The sequence below is a fragment of the Hippichthys cyanospilos genome, chromosome 9, assembly GCF_059441005.1.
Source record: "Hippichthys cyanospilos isolate Australia breed blue-spotted pipefish chromosome 9, RoL_Hcya_1.0, whole genome shotgun sequence".
In the NCBI taxonomy this organism is placed as follows: domain Eukaryota; kingdom Metazoa; phylum Chordata; class Actinopteri; order Syngnathiformes; family Syngnathidae; genus Hippichthys; species Hippichthys cyanospilos.
Window position 1 is genome coordinate 14,355,446 of NC_142377.1, and position 14,202 is coordinate 14,369,647.

Below are 14,202 nucleotides of genomic sequence, written 5' to 3' on the forward strand. Positions count from 1 at the left end.
AATATGTAATACTGTGTTTATAATTTTAATAACCTAATTATCTTTCATGTACAAATCATTAATCTTCATGAACAAATTTTGCCACTTGTTGTCAACCAATCACAGCTCATCTGGTTTTGGTCATGTGACATTTGCAAGCCGAACCATCATTGGTTGTTACTTGATTCCTAAGTGACGAAATGTTTTTGAAAGTAACAATTATATATAAAAAAAACACTGATTATGAAATTAACTACACACTAAATGTTACTCTTTTACACTGAAAATAATTGGATACATTTCCATTTAAGTTTACCTAACTCAGTGCTTCTCAAATAGTGGGGCGGGCCCCCCTGGGGGGGCGCGAGGTGACGTCAGGTGGGGTACGGATGATCCTAGGAAAAAGGCTTTGCTTTTGTCATGTGGAAGGTAAATGCAATAACGTAATAATTTTCATCATTTTCTTTTTAGTTTCAGGCACTTGCTTCTTTTTTTTCCATTTTAGACTAAGCTATAACCCGTGTAAACACGCTAAAAATAATAAACAGTTGTTGAAAGTTGATTTCTGTTGTTAATGTTAAAAAGGATAAATGTGTAGGTATACTTAAACAATTTTCATCAATAATAATCTTATTTATATTCAGTGCATCGACTGGGGGGGATTGAGTACTATTGACGAGTATGGACATCAATCATACGATCTAATTTTACTGCACTGTGAAATACATGGAGTAATATTTACTTTACAATAACTCTGCAAAGGTTTTTTTTACTCAAAAATTTGAAGTAAAATTTGCAAGTATAATATAGTAATGATAATAAATATTGCTCTCCATTTTTTAAAAAGTTGGCTAATTCACTGCCATTGATGGCTTTTGAAATAAAAAATCCAATTTAACTGCACTGGCAGTGAATTTAATACTAATAATATTATGAACTTTTCAGGAAATACTGAAAAGGGGAAGGAGGGGAATTAAAGTGATGCAGGTTAAACTCCCCACACAAGCAACCTCTCAGCAAATGAGACCACACAAATGCGCTACCAAGCTCGCACGTACGTGCGCACGCACACAAACAAAGGATAAGCACTTTCATGAAAAAAATCTTTTTGGATTGCATGTGTCTGATTGAAGCTTCTTTTTTTTTTTTTTTATCCAGCTGCACTCCAATCTCTCTCCCTCTCTTCGCACACACAGTCTAACACACATTTTTTTCATCCTTTAATCCCAAACTGCTTAAGGAAGCGAAAGAGAGCAATCCTTTTACAATGTCTGGGCTCAGCAGTGTTCGCTCCCTGCTTGCTATCTCACAATACGGTTGGAGGCATAGGCCCAGAAACTTCTCTCTGCTCGATGTGATATACCCTCTGAGACATGTCGACGTCGCCTTGTCAGCCGGCCACGCTTGTTGTGAAGGAAATGAAATATCCTTGGATTCTTGTGAGCTCACGTGGTTCGGAGTGGTTATAGGATTGTATCGTGCACACAATGACGCATGTTTGCACGTCTTTGCGCCAGAGGGAAAACCCTCCTGTGAAATTAAATGGAGATTTTTATTGGTCCAGACAGTGATGCATCATTTTATGTTATATCGGGGATAGGCTTCATATCCAATTATGTGAGACTCCCAACGAAATGAATTGTTCATACCTTTCTGTACTTATTTGAGCTTTGGGAGAATACATGTGCCGCGCTCCCAAAAGGCAGCAGGGCGAGGGGATGAACTGGCGAGTCGGTGGCCCATTGAGCCTTTTTGCAGTGATTGAAAGAGACGGTGAGCGTCAACATCTGTTGGTGGATTTGGCCTGAGCTGCTGTCTGTTTGGGCAACCCTGTGGAATAAGGCAAAGTCAATCAAACGTGCTGACCTGTTTTCGCTTCCCACCTTGAATCCCCTCCGTCACCTCATTTCTGTCTGTTTTTGGAACGGATTATGATGTGTAGTTTAGAAAATCCAAAGAAAAAAAGTGTGACCTTTAGAGAGGTAGATAAAACAATTGTATAAATGCCAGTGAGACTTTTGAGATCTTTATCATCATAAATCAATCAGAAGGTGAATACAGGATACATTCTTCTACTGTCACTTTATCACAGTAACATTACATTTAGTCAAAAGGCCTGGACACATGACCCCAATCAAAAATCGTTTTTTGCTAATCATTCAACTTCTGAATCCTGATCTTTTCAAATCAGATTATTTTTGGATGTCATGGTCTAACAAACGAATAATCCAATTTGATCATAACTTTATCTATGCCATATGTTGTCCAAAGAGCTTTATTAAGCAATCGTATTCACATTTTGGAAAGATAATCTTACAAACATAATCATGTCAATTTATGGAAATGTTTTTACTTTTACTTTAAAATCATATGCTTGAACCTTGATCGACACTGGCAAACAGCAGAACTCAGGGTGTTGTTTTTTTTTGTTTTTTTTTAGTATACTCTTAAATCAATCCGTGGTGCCAATGTCCTGCCAGCTAGCTAGTGCTACGCTTTCCCATGTTAGCATGACTTAAGAGACCAACAGCGATGTAACAACAAAGACGTTTGTATATTGCAGGGATGGCCTTCATTGCTTAACAGTTTAACAGAATGCTCACTCACCGATTAAAACATCCGCAAACACTTCCTCCCTAACGACAATATGCTCTGACTCATTTGAGTCGATTGGGAAAATTCAGATTTGGCACCAATTCGCTCCTGGATGGCCAAAGATTTGTTCCATGCTCTAATTTACACACGTTAAATAGCACATATGCTTGTTAGGCAGGTGGCATTTCATAGCTGAAAACATAGCTCACCAATTGACATTGGAACAGCAATGCAAAATTGCCATCTGCCACAGAGTTTTTCTGTCCCCAACTACACTTAGGTGCTTTTGACAAGCTGTATGGCTGTCACGCATATCTGATGATCAATTGTCTGCCTGAATGATATCTAAACAATAGTAAAAGGAAAATGTGTCACCAGGTTAAGACAAATTGATCTTTTTGGTACCCTACTACTTCATTTGCAGCATGTCATTTTTCAGTTAATGAATTAAAAGCTTAAATGTGCAACGCATACACTACAGTGTTCTCTCATTTTTTGTGATTAATGGGTAATGGAAAAACGCTTTGATAAGTGAATTCCGCAAAGTAGGATTTGCCCCAGGATTGACATTGCGCATACATAAATAAAGTGTATGAAATGTATTTAATAAAATCTCGCCAACCTTTCTTTCCCATGCCCATGACCTCCTTGTATGGAGGCCGAACAGACATGTGTCTTTTTTGGGGCACAAACTTTATTTCCTTTCACAACACACAACACATTTCATTGTACTGAGAACCTTGTTTCTACACTCTGCACATGGCGATAATCACTTTGACATGACTTCTAGAATGCTGTGACTTTGTCGATATAGAATGACAAGGAGTGGTTTAGTTGTAATCAAAAGTGCCTTCATTTGAGGCTGAATAAGACCGAGTATTAACAGGCTGTTAGACTGCTTCAGACTCCAACTTAGGACTAAAAAAAATAAAAATAAAAAAAGACATTAAGCTTTGCAGCTGCAAAAAGTGAAGCTGCCCAGTTTATTTATTTGTGTCCCCTGTAGGGGAAGTTTATTTTTTGTCTATATCTTTTGATTTATTTGGGTAAGTAGGACATCTTGCCCTTCCCAGTGATGTCACACGCATTGGATGTCATTAACTTTACGGTCTTGCTTTTGTGGGTCTCAAGAGGTTAAGTGAATTGCAGTTATTTTGCAAACTGCCCTGCATTATATAGCAAATAGGAGAAAGCAGTGTCAACCTCAACCAACATTTTTAACAAACACAAGCAATGTGTATCTCCAGCTTCATTTTCCAATTAACTTGTTCTTGTTTTGAAAAGAAAGCTGGATTGTTCTGGGTGTGGTATTACAAAGAATTTCATTAGATTTGCAGATGCTTGCAGAAACCCTGTTTAAATCTCATCCCCCAAGTGCCTTCAAGTTTTTTATATACTGTATGGATATAAACACTCCAGGCTACTATTGGAAGAAATTCAGCAAACTTCATTATGCATACTTTGCAACTGTTGAAATGGGAGATGTAAATCTATATTTACAGTTGATACATGAGACTGAATGACTTTATGACCTGAGCAGGAAGCCAGGTCACATTGAAATAAATCTTTACAATATAGGATGAAGATAGATGTAAGGTTAAAAGAAGGTTAGAGTTAATTTAAGGTCTGGGTAAATTCCAGGAATTGATTGTGTATATGCCTAAACAGTATGTGTGTCAGACTGCATGCCTGCATGTGCATGAATGTGTGGTTGTGTGTGAGGGTGTGGGTGCATGTGTGTGTGTGTCCTTAGACAAGACGGGAAAGCATAAGCCTGTGAGTATTGCATTGGGCTAAAGCCACCTAAACACAGTGAGAATTAAAAATACACTCAAACAAATAAGAGCACATGGTAACAAGAGTGTATTTGCATTTGTATGCTATGCATGACACTCTTGAGTAAACAGGACCAATCTGCATGGGTGACATCAAACTATGGGAAAAATTCTAACTGCCCTCTAAAACAAAAATGAACTACTACTGTTGTTGTACTTACCATCTCAGCAGCTGTAGTATAGCAGGAGGATATCATTTGAGAACTGATTCGAAATAAGCAAACCCACAGGTGAATAACCACCTTATTAAACCCAACTGGAAAACTGATAAATATCTCGCCTGTCTGTACCCAGATGCACCATGGTTTCGCAAGATGACTACCATGATGACAGGTGATAGAATAATAACCTCAGATGCATGCGTGTGTGTGTGTTATGTAGGAGTTCGCCACCCTTACCAAGGAGCTGAACATATGTCGAGAGCAGCTGCTGGAGAAAGAGGAGGAAATATCGGAGCTGAAAGCTGAAAGGAACAACACCAGGGTATGTGTGCATGAATGCCTTTGTGTGTTTATGTCTGACGTCAGCACGTCACATTGACCATAATATTCTCTCTGATTTGAATTTACTACATGTTATTGTGTGTGTGCTCTCTGTGTGCTGTGTTATGGATAAAAATGGTTAAATCTGGATTTACTTCGTACAAACGTGTGTGTAGCTGCTTCTGGAGCACCTGGAGTGTTTGGTGTCTCGTCACGAACGCAGTCTCAGGATGACGGTGGTAAAGAGGCAGCCCCCACCGCCATCTGGAGTCTCCAGTGAGGTTGAGGTCCTCAAAGCTCTCAAGTCGTTGTTTGAACATCACAAGGCTCTGGATGAAAAGGTGAACACCGCCACACATCTTGGATTACTACAACACTATCGCATAGAGAAATAGAGACCGATAGACATTTGTGGAAACCCTTATCGTTTTGCATTATGGGAGTCCAGGCTAAGCCAATCATCAAAGTCTTTGAAAGGCTTGCAAATGTCATAACTTGGCCCCTAGCACCACCCGGTGGTTTTGAGGTCTCAGCACAAAAATTTCTATTGTGTCCCATTCGCGAATTGCTGTTGAAAGGATTAATGCATGATGAAACATGGGGTTTTCAGTATGTCCCAAATTTGCAAAACTTCCAATTTTGATCGCCACTAAGTGAGCCCAACATGGTCTAAATCTGACACCTACACAACGTACCTCTCGACCTCCCGTTTGCAAGCATTTAGAAGGGACGGCGGCGTGGCATATTGAAAGTTGTCATGTTTTGACAATTTATGCAATATTTTCATTCAGTCATGGTTTAGATAGTGAACACCACATGATCTAACTCAGAAAAAAAAAAAGCAATCCATTCATCGATGCATCCGTTGATTGGTTGCTATCTGAGCCTTGGACAACTGTGATTCCATTTTCAGGAGACAGCCAATGACAAAATGGCCACCCCCTGAGATGGTTTGTTTAAACGAATAACAAAATATTAAATGAAAAAAAAGTTGCTTCAAATGAATCATCCAAAACAGTTGGGTCTGTTTTCCAATTGTATCATAAAACCGTGTCATAAAAAACAAGAAAAGTCCACCAGCAAGTCTGACTCCATTACACAATTTATGTAGTACAGCAAGAATGACGTAGAATAAATCATATGTGTGTGCTGGCCAGGTGCGCGAGAGGCTCCGCGTGGCTCTGGAGAGGGTATCCACCTTGGAAGGACAACTAGCAGCTACCACACAAGAGGTAGAACGATTGCAAATGTATGATCGACTGTGTGATATTAGACACCAAAAAAACATTGTCAACTATGGAAGACTCAAATATTATCGTGACCAAGCTTCATTAAGGTTAATGTGCCATCTAAATATCTACAGTACGTGGAGAAGCAAAAGAAAGTGACTGGTGATATGTTATTTGACAACTCAGACAATAGGACATCTCAAATGTCAATAAAAACACTAATTCAATGCACCAAACGACAACGATAGGTCTGCGAGCACGTTGCAGGGGTTACGTTGAAACATTTATTATTTATTTGTTAATCCAAAACCAGAACATGTCAACTCAAATTTGAGGAGGAGATGCAAAATTTACTACATTGCAACCAAGAAAAAAAGGTTAGATCATGATGAGTATTGACCAGTTTGTCAATATAGCATTTAGCATTAGCTAAAGTAATAACACAACCTCCGGTGACCGTAGTGACGAGCAATTACATTTCTTATGAATAGTTCCAGGTGAGAATGAACTGAACAGTATATGTCATTTTCGGCAAACGTGTCATGTTTGTTTTTATTTTTGAAAATCGGGCCACCCTAAGAAGACAGGAAATGTGTGTAAAGATGTCATCGTCGATGTGGATTGAAACCTTTGGTATGAAGCAGAAGAGTACAGTAAAACACTAAAGAAGTGTAGTGCAGGCTTACGACTTCAAACTGAGGTCCATAAAATTCTGAAGTTTGTGTTCATTGGATAATGTGCTTTTCAATAGCGCAACCTAAAGTGCCTGAAAATTCAATCTCAGATAAATAAACTAGAAGGGTGATTAAATTATAAAATAGTCATGAAAATAATCTAATAATATTACTGAAAGGCCCCTGGCTCTGGAAGTTGTTTATCGCGAATGTCTCCCAGGCCCAGTCAGAGCAGATTGTTCGAGTTTTGGAAGAGGGTCTCAAGTTAAAAAGGCGTGCAGCTCTTGAAAGTTTACTTTACGGATTCACTGAGAGAAGAATGAAATATGACTTTTGTGATTTATCATTCGTTCATTCTACCTTACAGCTGAGCATGGTGAGACAACGGAAGGATGGTGACTCAGTGGAGCGGGCAGATGGATCCAAACCTCCATGGAAGGTCTTCCCGACTGTGTGATTGTTTTTCTGCTCTGTGCACAGTCTGTCTTGACTTCAATCACACCCACATTATTCCTAATTTAGTTTTTATCTAAAAGTGGTTACTAAATCGTTGGTTGCATTAGCCTTATATGATCAATAAAAACAGCTGTGATTTTACCCAGATGGTGACAACATGTCAAATTTCACTTATCACACTATAGGTGTGTAGTAAAATACTGTGAGAATGATATGGAAGAAAATGACCCAAAAATGATCAAAATACTGCAAGGGTTACAAAAAAATTTATTTGGGGATTTTTCATATTCCAACTGTCCCACCAAAAGGCCTATTGTGGCACACCGTGTGTGTGTTTTTATTTTTTATTATTATTATTATTTTATTTGTGCATATCTATTTCTGCATTCACGATCAGGCAGCAGAGTCCAAATAACTCAGCTTGCCCACTGGGTTGCCTGTCTGAGTATGTGTCCCTTAAGGTCCGCTCATTAATCCACTTCACTTTGAGCCGCGGAGAGAGGAGAAAAACATCAAAACAACAACATGGCGGCGTAACACCAAAACATCCCAGTTTGCATAAACTCGCCACAGTGTTATCTAGGTCATCCATCTTTATAAGCTATCTACATTGTTAGCATCAAAATTTTAAAATTTCCACCACTGAGAGCACAATGCATTTTTTGGGCGACTGACTCTGCTCGCGTTTTCATTCATTGTGCACGTCCCCCTTGCAGAGACTACCCAACGGCTCCATAGACGTTCATGATGACGGCAGCCGTGTGTCTGAGCTTCAAGAACTCCTGGACAGGACCAGTAAGGAACTGGCCCAGAGCCGCGAGCACTCAGCCTCCCTCAATGGCCGTGTGGCCGAGCTGGAGGCCGAGCTCGCGAGTGCGCGGCGAGAGCTGAGTCGCAGCGAGGAGCTGTCAATCAAACAGCAGAGGGAGCAGAGAGAGGTGAGGAACAGGAACATAAAATCCATAATGTTTTTGTAGGGGAAACAAGGTAAGGTGCAAGGTAAAGCAAAATAGATAAAAGGTTAATAAAACATCATTTATTATGGTTCGCGGGAGGCTCATAGCAATCAATCTCACTATAGTTGTGAATAATGAGTGTTGAACCTTGATTTTCTGACCTTGAAGGTCTCGTTCGTCTTAAGCACTGGATATGACATTCATCATTTAGATTAACCTCCAACCGCTGAGTCAATAACTCGATTGAACTGGTGCAAATGTGTCAAAAAAATGAATAAAACAATGGTGTTTAAATAATAAGATCCCTTTTTTATTCTTAAAATACAGACATTTAAAATCAAGCATTTTTGTACTAATGCCTTTTAGAATGACTCATACTGCAGTAAAAGCTCTCTTGGTTTTTGCGGTTGAAATTGCAGAGAGAAGACATGGAGGAAAGAATAACAACGTTGGAAAAACGTTACCTTGCCGCCCAGCGAGAAACCACACACATTCATGACCTCAATGACAAGCTGGAGAACGAACTGGCCACCAAGGACTCCCTGCACAGACAGGTTACATGCACACACTGCTTCATAGTAAACGTCACTACTTGTCAAAGCATAAAACAAGGAGGACTTATTTAAAAGGACTGACCTACTTGACCTATTTGACTCAAATGTATGGATTATTTTGTACTTGTACAAAACAAGCCACATTTTTACATCTTACATTTTTGAGGGTTGTTTTGTGCGAAGCAACCCAGACAGTTGGGTCCAAATGACCGTAATTGGGTTATTTTTGACCCAAGTATTTTTAGAGTGAAGAGTGCAGCTATGCCTCTGAATTATTAAATGTACAGAGAAAACGAAGCTGGATGGATGGAGTAAATTTTGGGGGGTTAGAGTATGTCAATGAAAGGTAATGGAGTTTTGTTTTTTTCATAGAGAAGGTAATATCCAGAAAGTTCACGTGAAGTGCAGGGTGAATCTGAGTTCAGGTCCCACTAGGGAATTCAAGCAACATCCTCCACATGAGCGTGTCGTCACAGGCTGCACGACTGTTTCCTGTACTCTCCTGTCACACTTAGCTTCAAAACGTGTATATGTGTGTGTGTTTTTCTGAGTCAGAGTGAAGAAAAGGTGCGCCAGCTGCAGGAGATGCTGGAGATGGCCGAGCAGAGGTTGGCTCAAACCATGAGGAAGGCTGAGACGCTGCCAGAGGTGGAGGCTGAGCTGGCACAGCGAGTAGCAGCACTGTCCAAGGTTACGCACGCATACTGAATAAATCAATGCACGGTCGTTGAAATTTGATAAGTAAAGGAACAGGAAGAGTCAGCAAGTTGCAAACATAAAACATACTGCAGTGGTGCAGGGAAGAGTATTTTTAACAACCTTGTCAAATGTGAATGATTGAAACCGCAAAATGAGGCTTCAAAATCAAGTCGTTGTCCCTGCTCTCAATTATGGTAGTTAACCTGTTGTAAAACACGTTGGGAGGCTCGCCTTCAAAAATTGCCTATGTACTGTGGACTCAAATCATAAAATCACCATACCAAGGTATACTCATTGGTGGGCACATCAATGTGACTGCTGATTGGTCACCCAACAATCAGGCAGCAATTGCGAAAACACAGTTTAATGCCGCATTGCCACAAGTAATTACTGCAGTGATTTTTTTTCTCTGCCAACTACCCATGAAGCATTACAAAGAATTTATATATTTGAAAAAAAAAAGACAAAACAGTGCTATGCAAATGATATGTGACTAATTTATTTAACTTTGGAATTACATTTACAGTGTTATCTCAAGAAATATTTTTATGCAGCAGCTCAAGAAGATTGATTGCTTAATATCAGTTTTATTTTTGGCTCGCCTGTCGTAAAATTGACATATAAATATATATATATGCATCTGTCATAGAAATAAGTATTAAAAATAATCGATTACTTAGGGTCATTAAGTACTAAGGTACTCAATTATCTTAGATAATTAAGTGAAAATGTATTAGATTACTATAGGTAATAACTAATAGTTATTAAGTTATAAGTTATTGGTTACTTTAGGTAGGTATTTACTAAAGTATTCAATTACATGGCGCTAAGGTTATTGGTTACTTTGGGTACTACAGTAGTTGATTACTTTAGGCACAGCAATTGATTACTTTAGGTAATTAAGGAATTCATTGCATCAGGTACCAACGTACTAAAGCAATTGATTAGGTACTGATTACTCTTGTATTTCATCCATTTAGTACCAAATATTTTGAGACTCCTTTAGCCAATACTTGAAAATTTTGTGAAAAATATATCTTTTCAGCTATAATCGCTTAAAAAATATATCTTTTCAGCTATAATCGCTTACTAAAGTGTGAACCTATTTAGTAAGATGTCTACCCTTTCTTTGGAAGGACTTTAAAGCGCTCTCTGTGTGCAGACACAAAAACAATTTCTCCTCTTCCAGGCTGAGGAGCGTCATGGCAACGTGGAGGAGCGGCTCAGACAGCTGGAGTCACAACTGGAGGAGAAGAACCAAGAACTAGGAAGGGTCCGTATGTGTGTCTGCGTTAAAAAAAAAAAAAAAAATGCATGTGCGTGCCCTGCAGGATCTCTCTGGCCTCACAATTCATGTGTGTGTGTGCATATGTGTGTGTGTGTGTGGACTGATGCTTCATATTAGTTGGATGCCTCGCCTCTGTGCTCCCTCATGCATACACTCACACACATACACATCATTTTCCTGGTTCATTGTTGCATGAATTTGAACCAAATCCACATATCGGCCCTGCACCCCCCCCCCACCGAAAATCAAAAGTGATTTGCTTCTATCTTTAGATTGTGAATATTTCACGGTGGGCTAATTTTTCCATCACGCTGCCATTGTTGTCTATATTTGGTGGTGGCGCCCTCTGAAACCGTGTGTTTGTGTTTCCCATTCGATTAACATAACAATACGTCTGTAATTAAAGGAGATTTATTGTTTACCAAATTGACCCACAATTTATCTGGCAGCCAGTCTTCTTTGACTAGGCGCACACGTCACGCTTTAATCCATGCGGAAAGGTCTCGATTAAGCGCCATCACCCATTAAAAGGAAATGAAGTCTGGTCTTGTCCGCCTTCATCAGGCTCGTCAGCGGGAGAAGATGAATGAAGAACACAACAAGCGTTTATCCGACACGGTGGACCGGCTCCTCACGGAGTCCAATGAACGGCTGCAGCTCCATTTGAAAGAACGCATGGCTGCACTGGAGGACAAGGCGAGGCCCCGGCACTTCATTGCGGCCTCAAATTAATGATGCAATTTTCGCATGTCATACGAATGACATTTTGCGTTGCAGAACTGTCTTATTCAAGATCTAGAGAACTGTCAGAAACAGCTGGAGGAATTCCATCACACGCGGGTCAGTGCACTTGAAATCATTTCGAAACTGATGTATTCAAGTCATTTAGCCAAGGGGGGATTGAAAACTGCGTATAATTGCTTTTTTTTTTGTTTATCTGGGACGTCACATTCGAACTATAATAAAACAGAATGTACTACATCAAATTTACAGCTAATCAAGTTTTCAATAGTTATTAGCCTGCCTGAATGGTCTATTAAAGTAGTAGAGCTAATAATACAACAAGGGAAAAACAGTAGGTGTGTTTCTATATGGAGATTAACCAACATTTTTGTTCTCTTTATTTACCAGTAAACAGAAAGGTCGCTGTTTCCTCTGTTCTCATTTGTTTTTAAATTGACTGAACAGACTAGTGTTAATGGCTGCAATATTTACAAGGAATATTGGGTGTTCACCCAAAAATTTGCACAGAAAATATAATACATTTTTTTAATGAAGTTCTTTGGAATTCTTTTACGCATTCCCTTTTTCATGTAGGAGCGTCTGATTGGCGAGATTGAGAAACTGAGGAACGAGATCGACCATTTGAAACGTCGCAGTGGGGCATTTGGAGATGGAAGTTCAAGTCACCCTAGGTACCGATTCATTTACGTTGTGCACTGTACGTTATTTACAGAGCCTGCAAAATCTAATATAGTGATTCCCAATCAATGAGAAATAATCCAATTTCACATAATTGATCAAAATTTGAAATTTATTGCGGATATTTTAAACGCAGGTTATTTTTAATTTATTTAACTTGACAGTCTGCCGTTACACACTGCCGAATTTACCTGGCAACGGTTGAGTAAGGGGAGTATCAGAACTTATTTTTTCCCCACTTAAAGCATTGCTTAAATGCAGCAACAGACTGAAAAATGAAATGGTCTTCCACTAGATTGCAGAGGGAATATAAGTAGACTGTGCATCCACTTTTTTGAGATTTTAGTTAGTTGGCACACGCTGAAATTTTTCCAGTCTAAAATATGTGGCTTGGTTCAATAAGGGTTTGAAGATGATGATCTCGGATTCCTTTTTCTGCATCGTGTTGTTTACTATTGGTGGCCTATTTAATATGAAAGATGATTTTTGGTTTTTATCTGGGTCACCTCAGATCTCATTTAGGCAGTGCAAGCGACCTTCGCTTCTCTGTGGTGGAGGGACAAGATGGCCACTACAGCACAACCGTGATCAGGCGGGCACAAAAAGGCAGACTCTCAGCATTACGAGATGATCCAAACAAGGTGCAAATAACATTTTGTATTTCGCCAAGCCATCACGATCCTGGTACTCGTGGCCAAAATGGAGTTTACATGCCGGAATTCTGATCATATTTTGCTTTGAAGTTTCTGTGTGCTGCTGAGGAGCTTCATGTCGTGGTCTTCATGCCTAACTTCATTCGCTACTAACCTCTCGTTATCTGTTCCTCACCTGCTGACATGGACATGCTCTCTAACGTAAGTCCCTCGTTCATTCATATTCATACTTACACTCCAGTACGCCTGTTATATATATTCTTTGACATCCGTATCCATTCGAGATGTTGCATTTACTCGCTCAATGTCAGCGCTCATCCGGGTGTGTGTTGTGTGTAGGTTTGCGGCATGTTCGAACAGGACTACCCTTCGCTACGAGGGAGCGTCAGCCACCTCCTCGGCAGCGACATCGAGGCCGAGTCTGACCTGGACGACGACGTTAGCTCAGCTATGCTCTCTCCAAGCGGCCAATCGGATGCTCAGACTCTGGCTCTGATGCTACAGGAGCAGCTTGATGCGATCAACGAAGAGATAAGGTGGAATTAGAGCTCGGTCATTTCTACACATTACTCTTTCTATCTTCGCATGAGAAAAAAAAAAAAGAGTATGTTTATCAGCAATTGCAAGATCTCCACTTGTGGATGATGTAAAGCCAATTTTGTTTTGAATGTGAGAATAAACAGAATCGAGTTATGTTTAGCTATCCATCTCAACTGCTTAGTTTAAAGTCTATTTCAAGATATAAAATAAAGGTTCTACAAATATGTCTTCTAGGGAAAATAATATTTATAATAGGATCTGCATATGCATATATTTGGCAATTAATTTTAATTTTTACTGACATTATTAACGAAACTGTCGCAATGTGGACAAAAGTACAAATTCTTGCTCCACTATTACACTGTAAACCAAGAGCCATTCTAGGTTCAGAGATTTATGGGGTCTGACCATCCTTAAATTCACCATTCTGAGGCAAGATGAACACTTTTAACACTTTTAACACATCCACATTTCAGTTAGCTTGTCAATATGTCAACCCCCAGCCAAAAAAGGGCAAAATTTCAGTCCTAAAAATGCCTATGCTGTAAACTGCCAAACCTAAGCTAACATTTACTGCGTGGCCCGCATAGGATGATCCAGGTGGAGAGAGAGTCAGCTGACCTGCGCTCGGACGAGATCGAGTCCCGCATGAACAGCGGCAGCATGGACGGACTCAACGTGACGCTTCGGCCACGGGCGCTACCCACGTCGGCCACGGCCCAGTCTTTGGCGTCATCTTCCTCGCCGCCCACTAGCGGACACTCAACACCTAAACACCACGCACGCAACGCCAGCCACCATCTAGGCATCATGACTTTGGTGAGAATCACAAAACAGCAC

The 14,202-nt window shown here is 39.9% G+C and overlaps 1 protein-coding gene across 3 annotated transcripts in view; it reads left to right on the forward strand.

The window, feature by feature from the left end:
• Positions 1-14,202, forward strand: part of ppfia4 (PTPRF interacting protein alpha 4) — a 57,203-nt gene that overhangs the window by 31,490 nt on the left and 11,511 nt on the right. For all 3 annotated transcript variants that reach the window (XM_088423650.1, XM_088423651.1, XM_088423652.1), the window contains 14 exons: positions 4,791-4,892; positions 5,068-5,232; positions 6,049-6,123; positions 7,162-7,233; positions 7,967-8,188; positions 8,626-8,760; positions 9,316-9,450; positions 10,649-10,732; positions 11,312-11,443; positions 11,525-11,587; positions 12,065-12,162; positions 12,681-12,810; positions 13,183-13,358; positions 13,953-14,181. In XM_088423650.1, the coding sequence (XP_088279776.1) occupies positions 4,791-4,892; positions 5,068-5,232; positions 6,049-6,123; positions 7,162-7,233; positions 7,967-8,188; positions 8,626-8,760; positions 9,316-9,450; positions 10,649-10,732; positions 11,312-11,443; positions 11,525-11,587; positions 12,065-12,162; positions 12,681-12,810; positions 13,183-13,358; positions 13,953-14,181 (1,818 nt within the window). The remainder of the gene's footprint in view (positions 1-4,790; positions 4,893-5,067; positions 5,233-6,048; positions 6,124-7,161; positions 7,234-7,966; positions 8,189-8,625; positions 8,761-9,315; positions 9,451-10,648; positions 10,733-11,311; positions 11,444-11,524; positions 11,588-12,064; positions 12,163-12,680; positions 12,811-13,182; positions 13,359-13,952; positions 14,182-14,202) is intronic.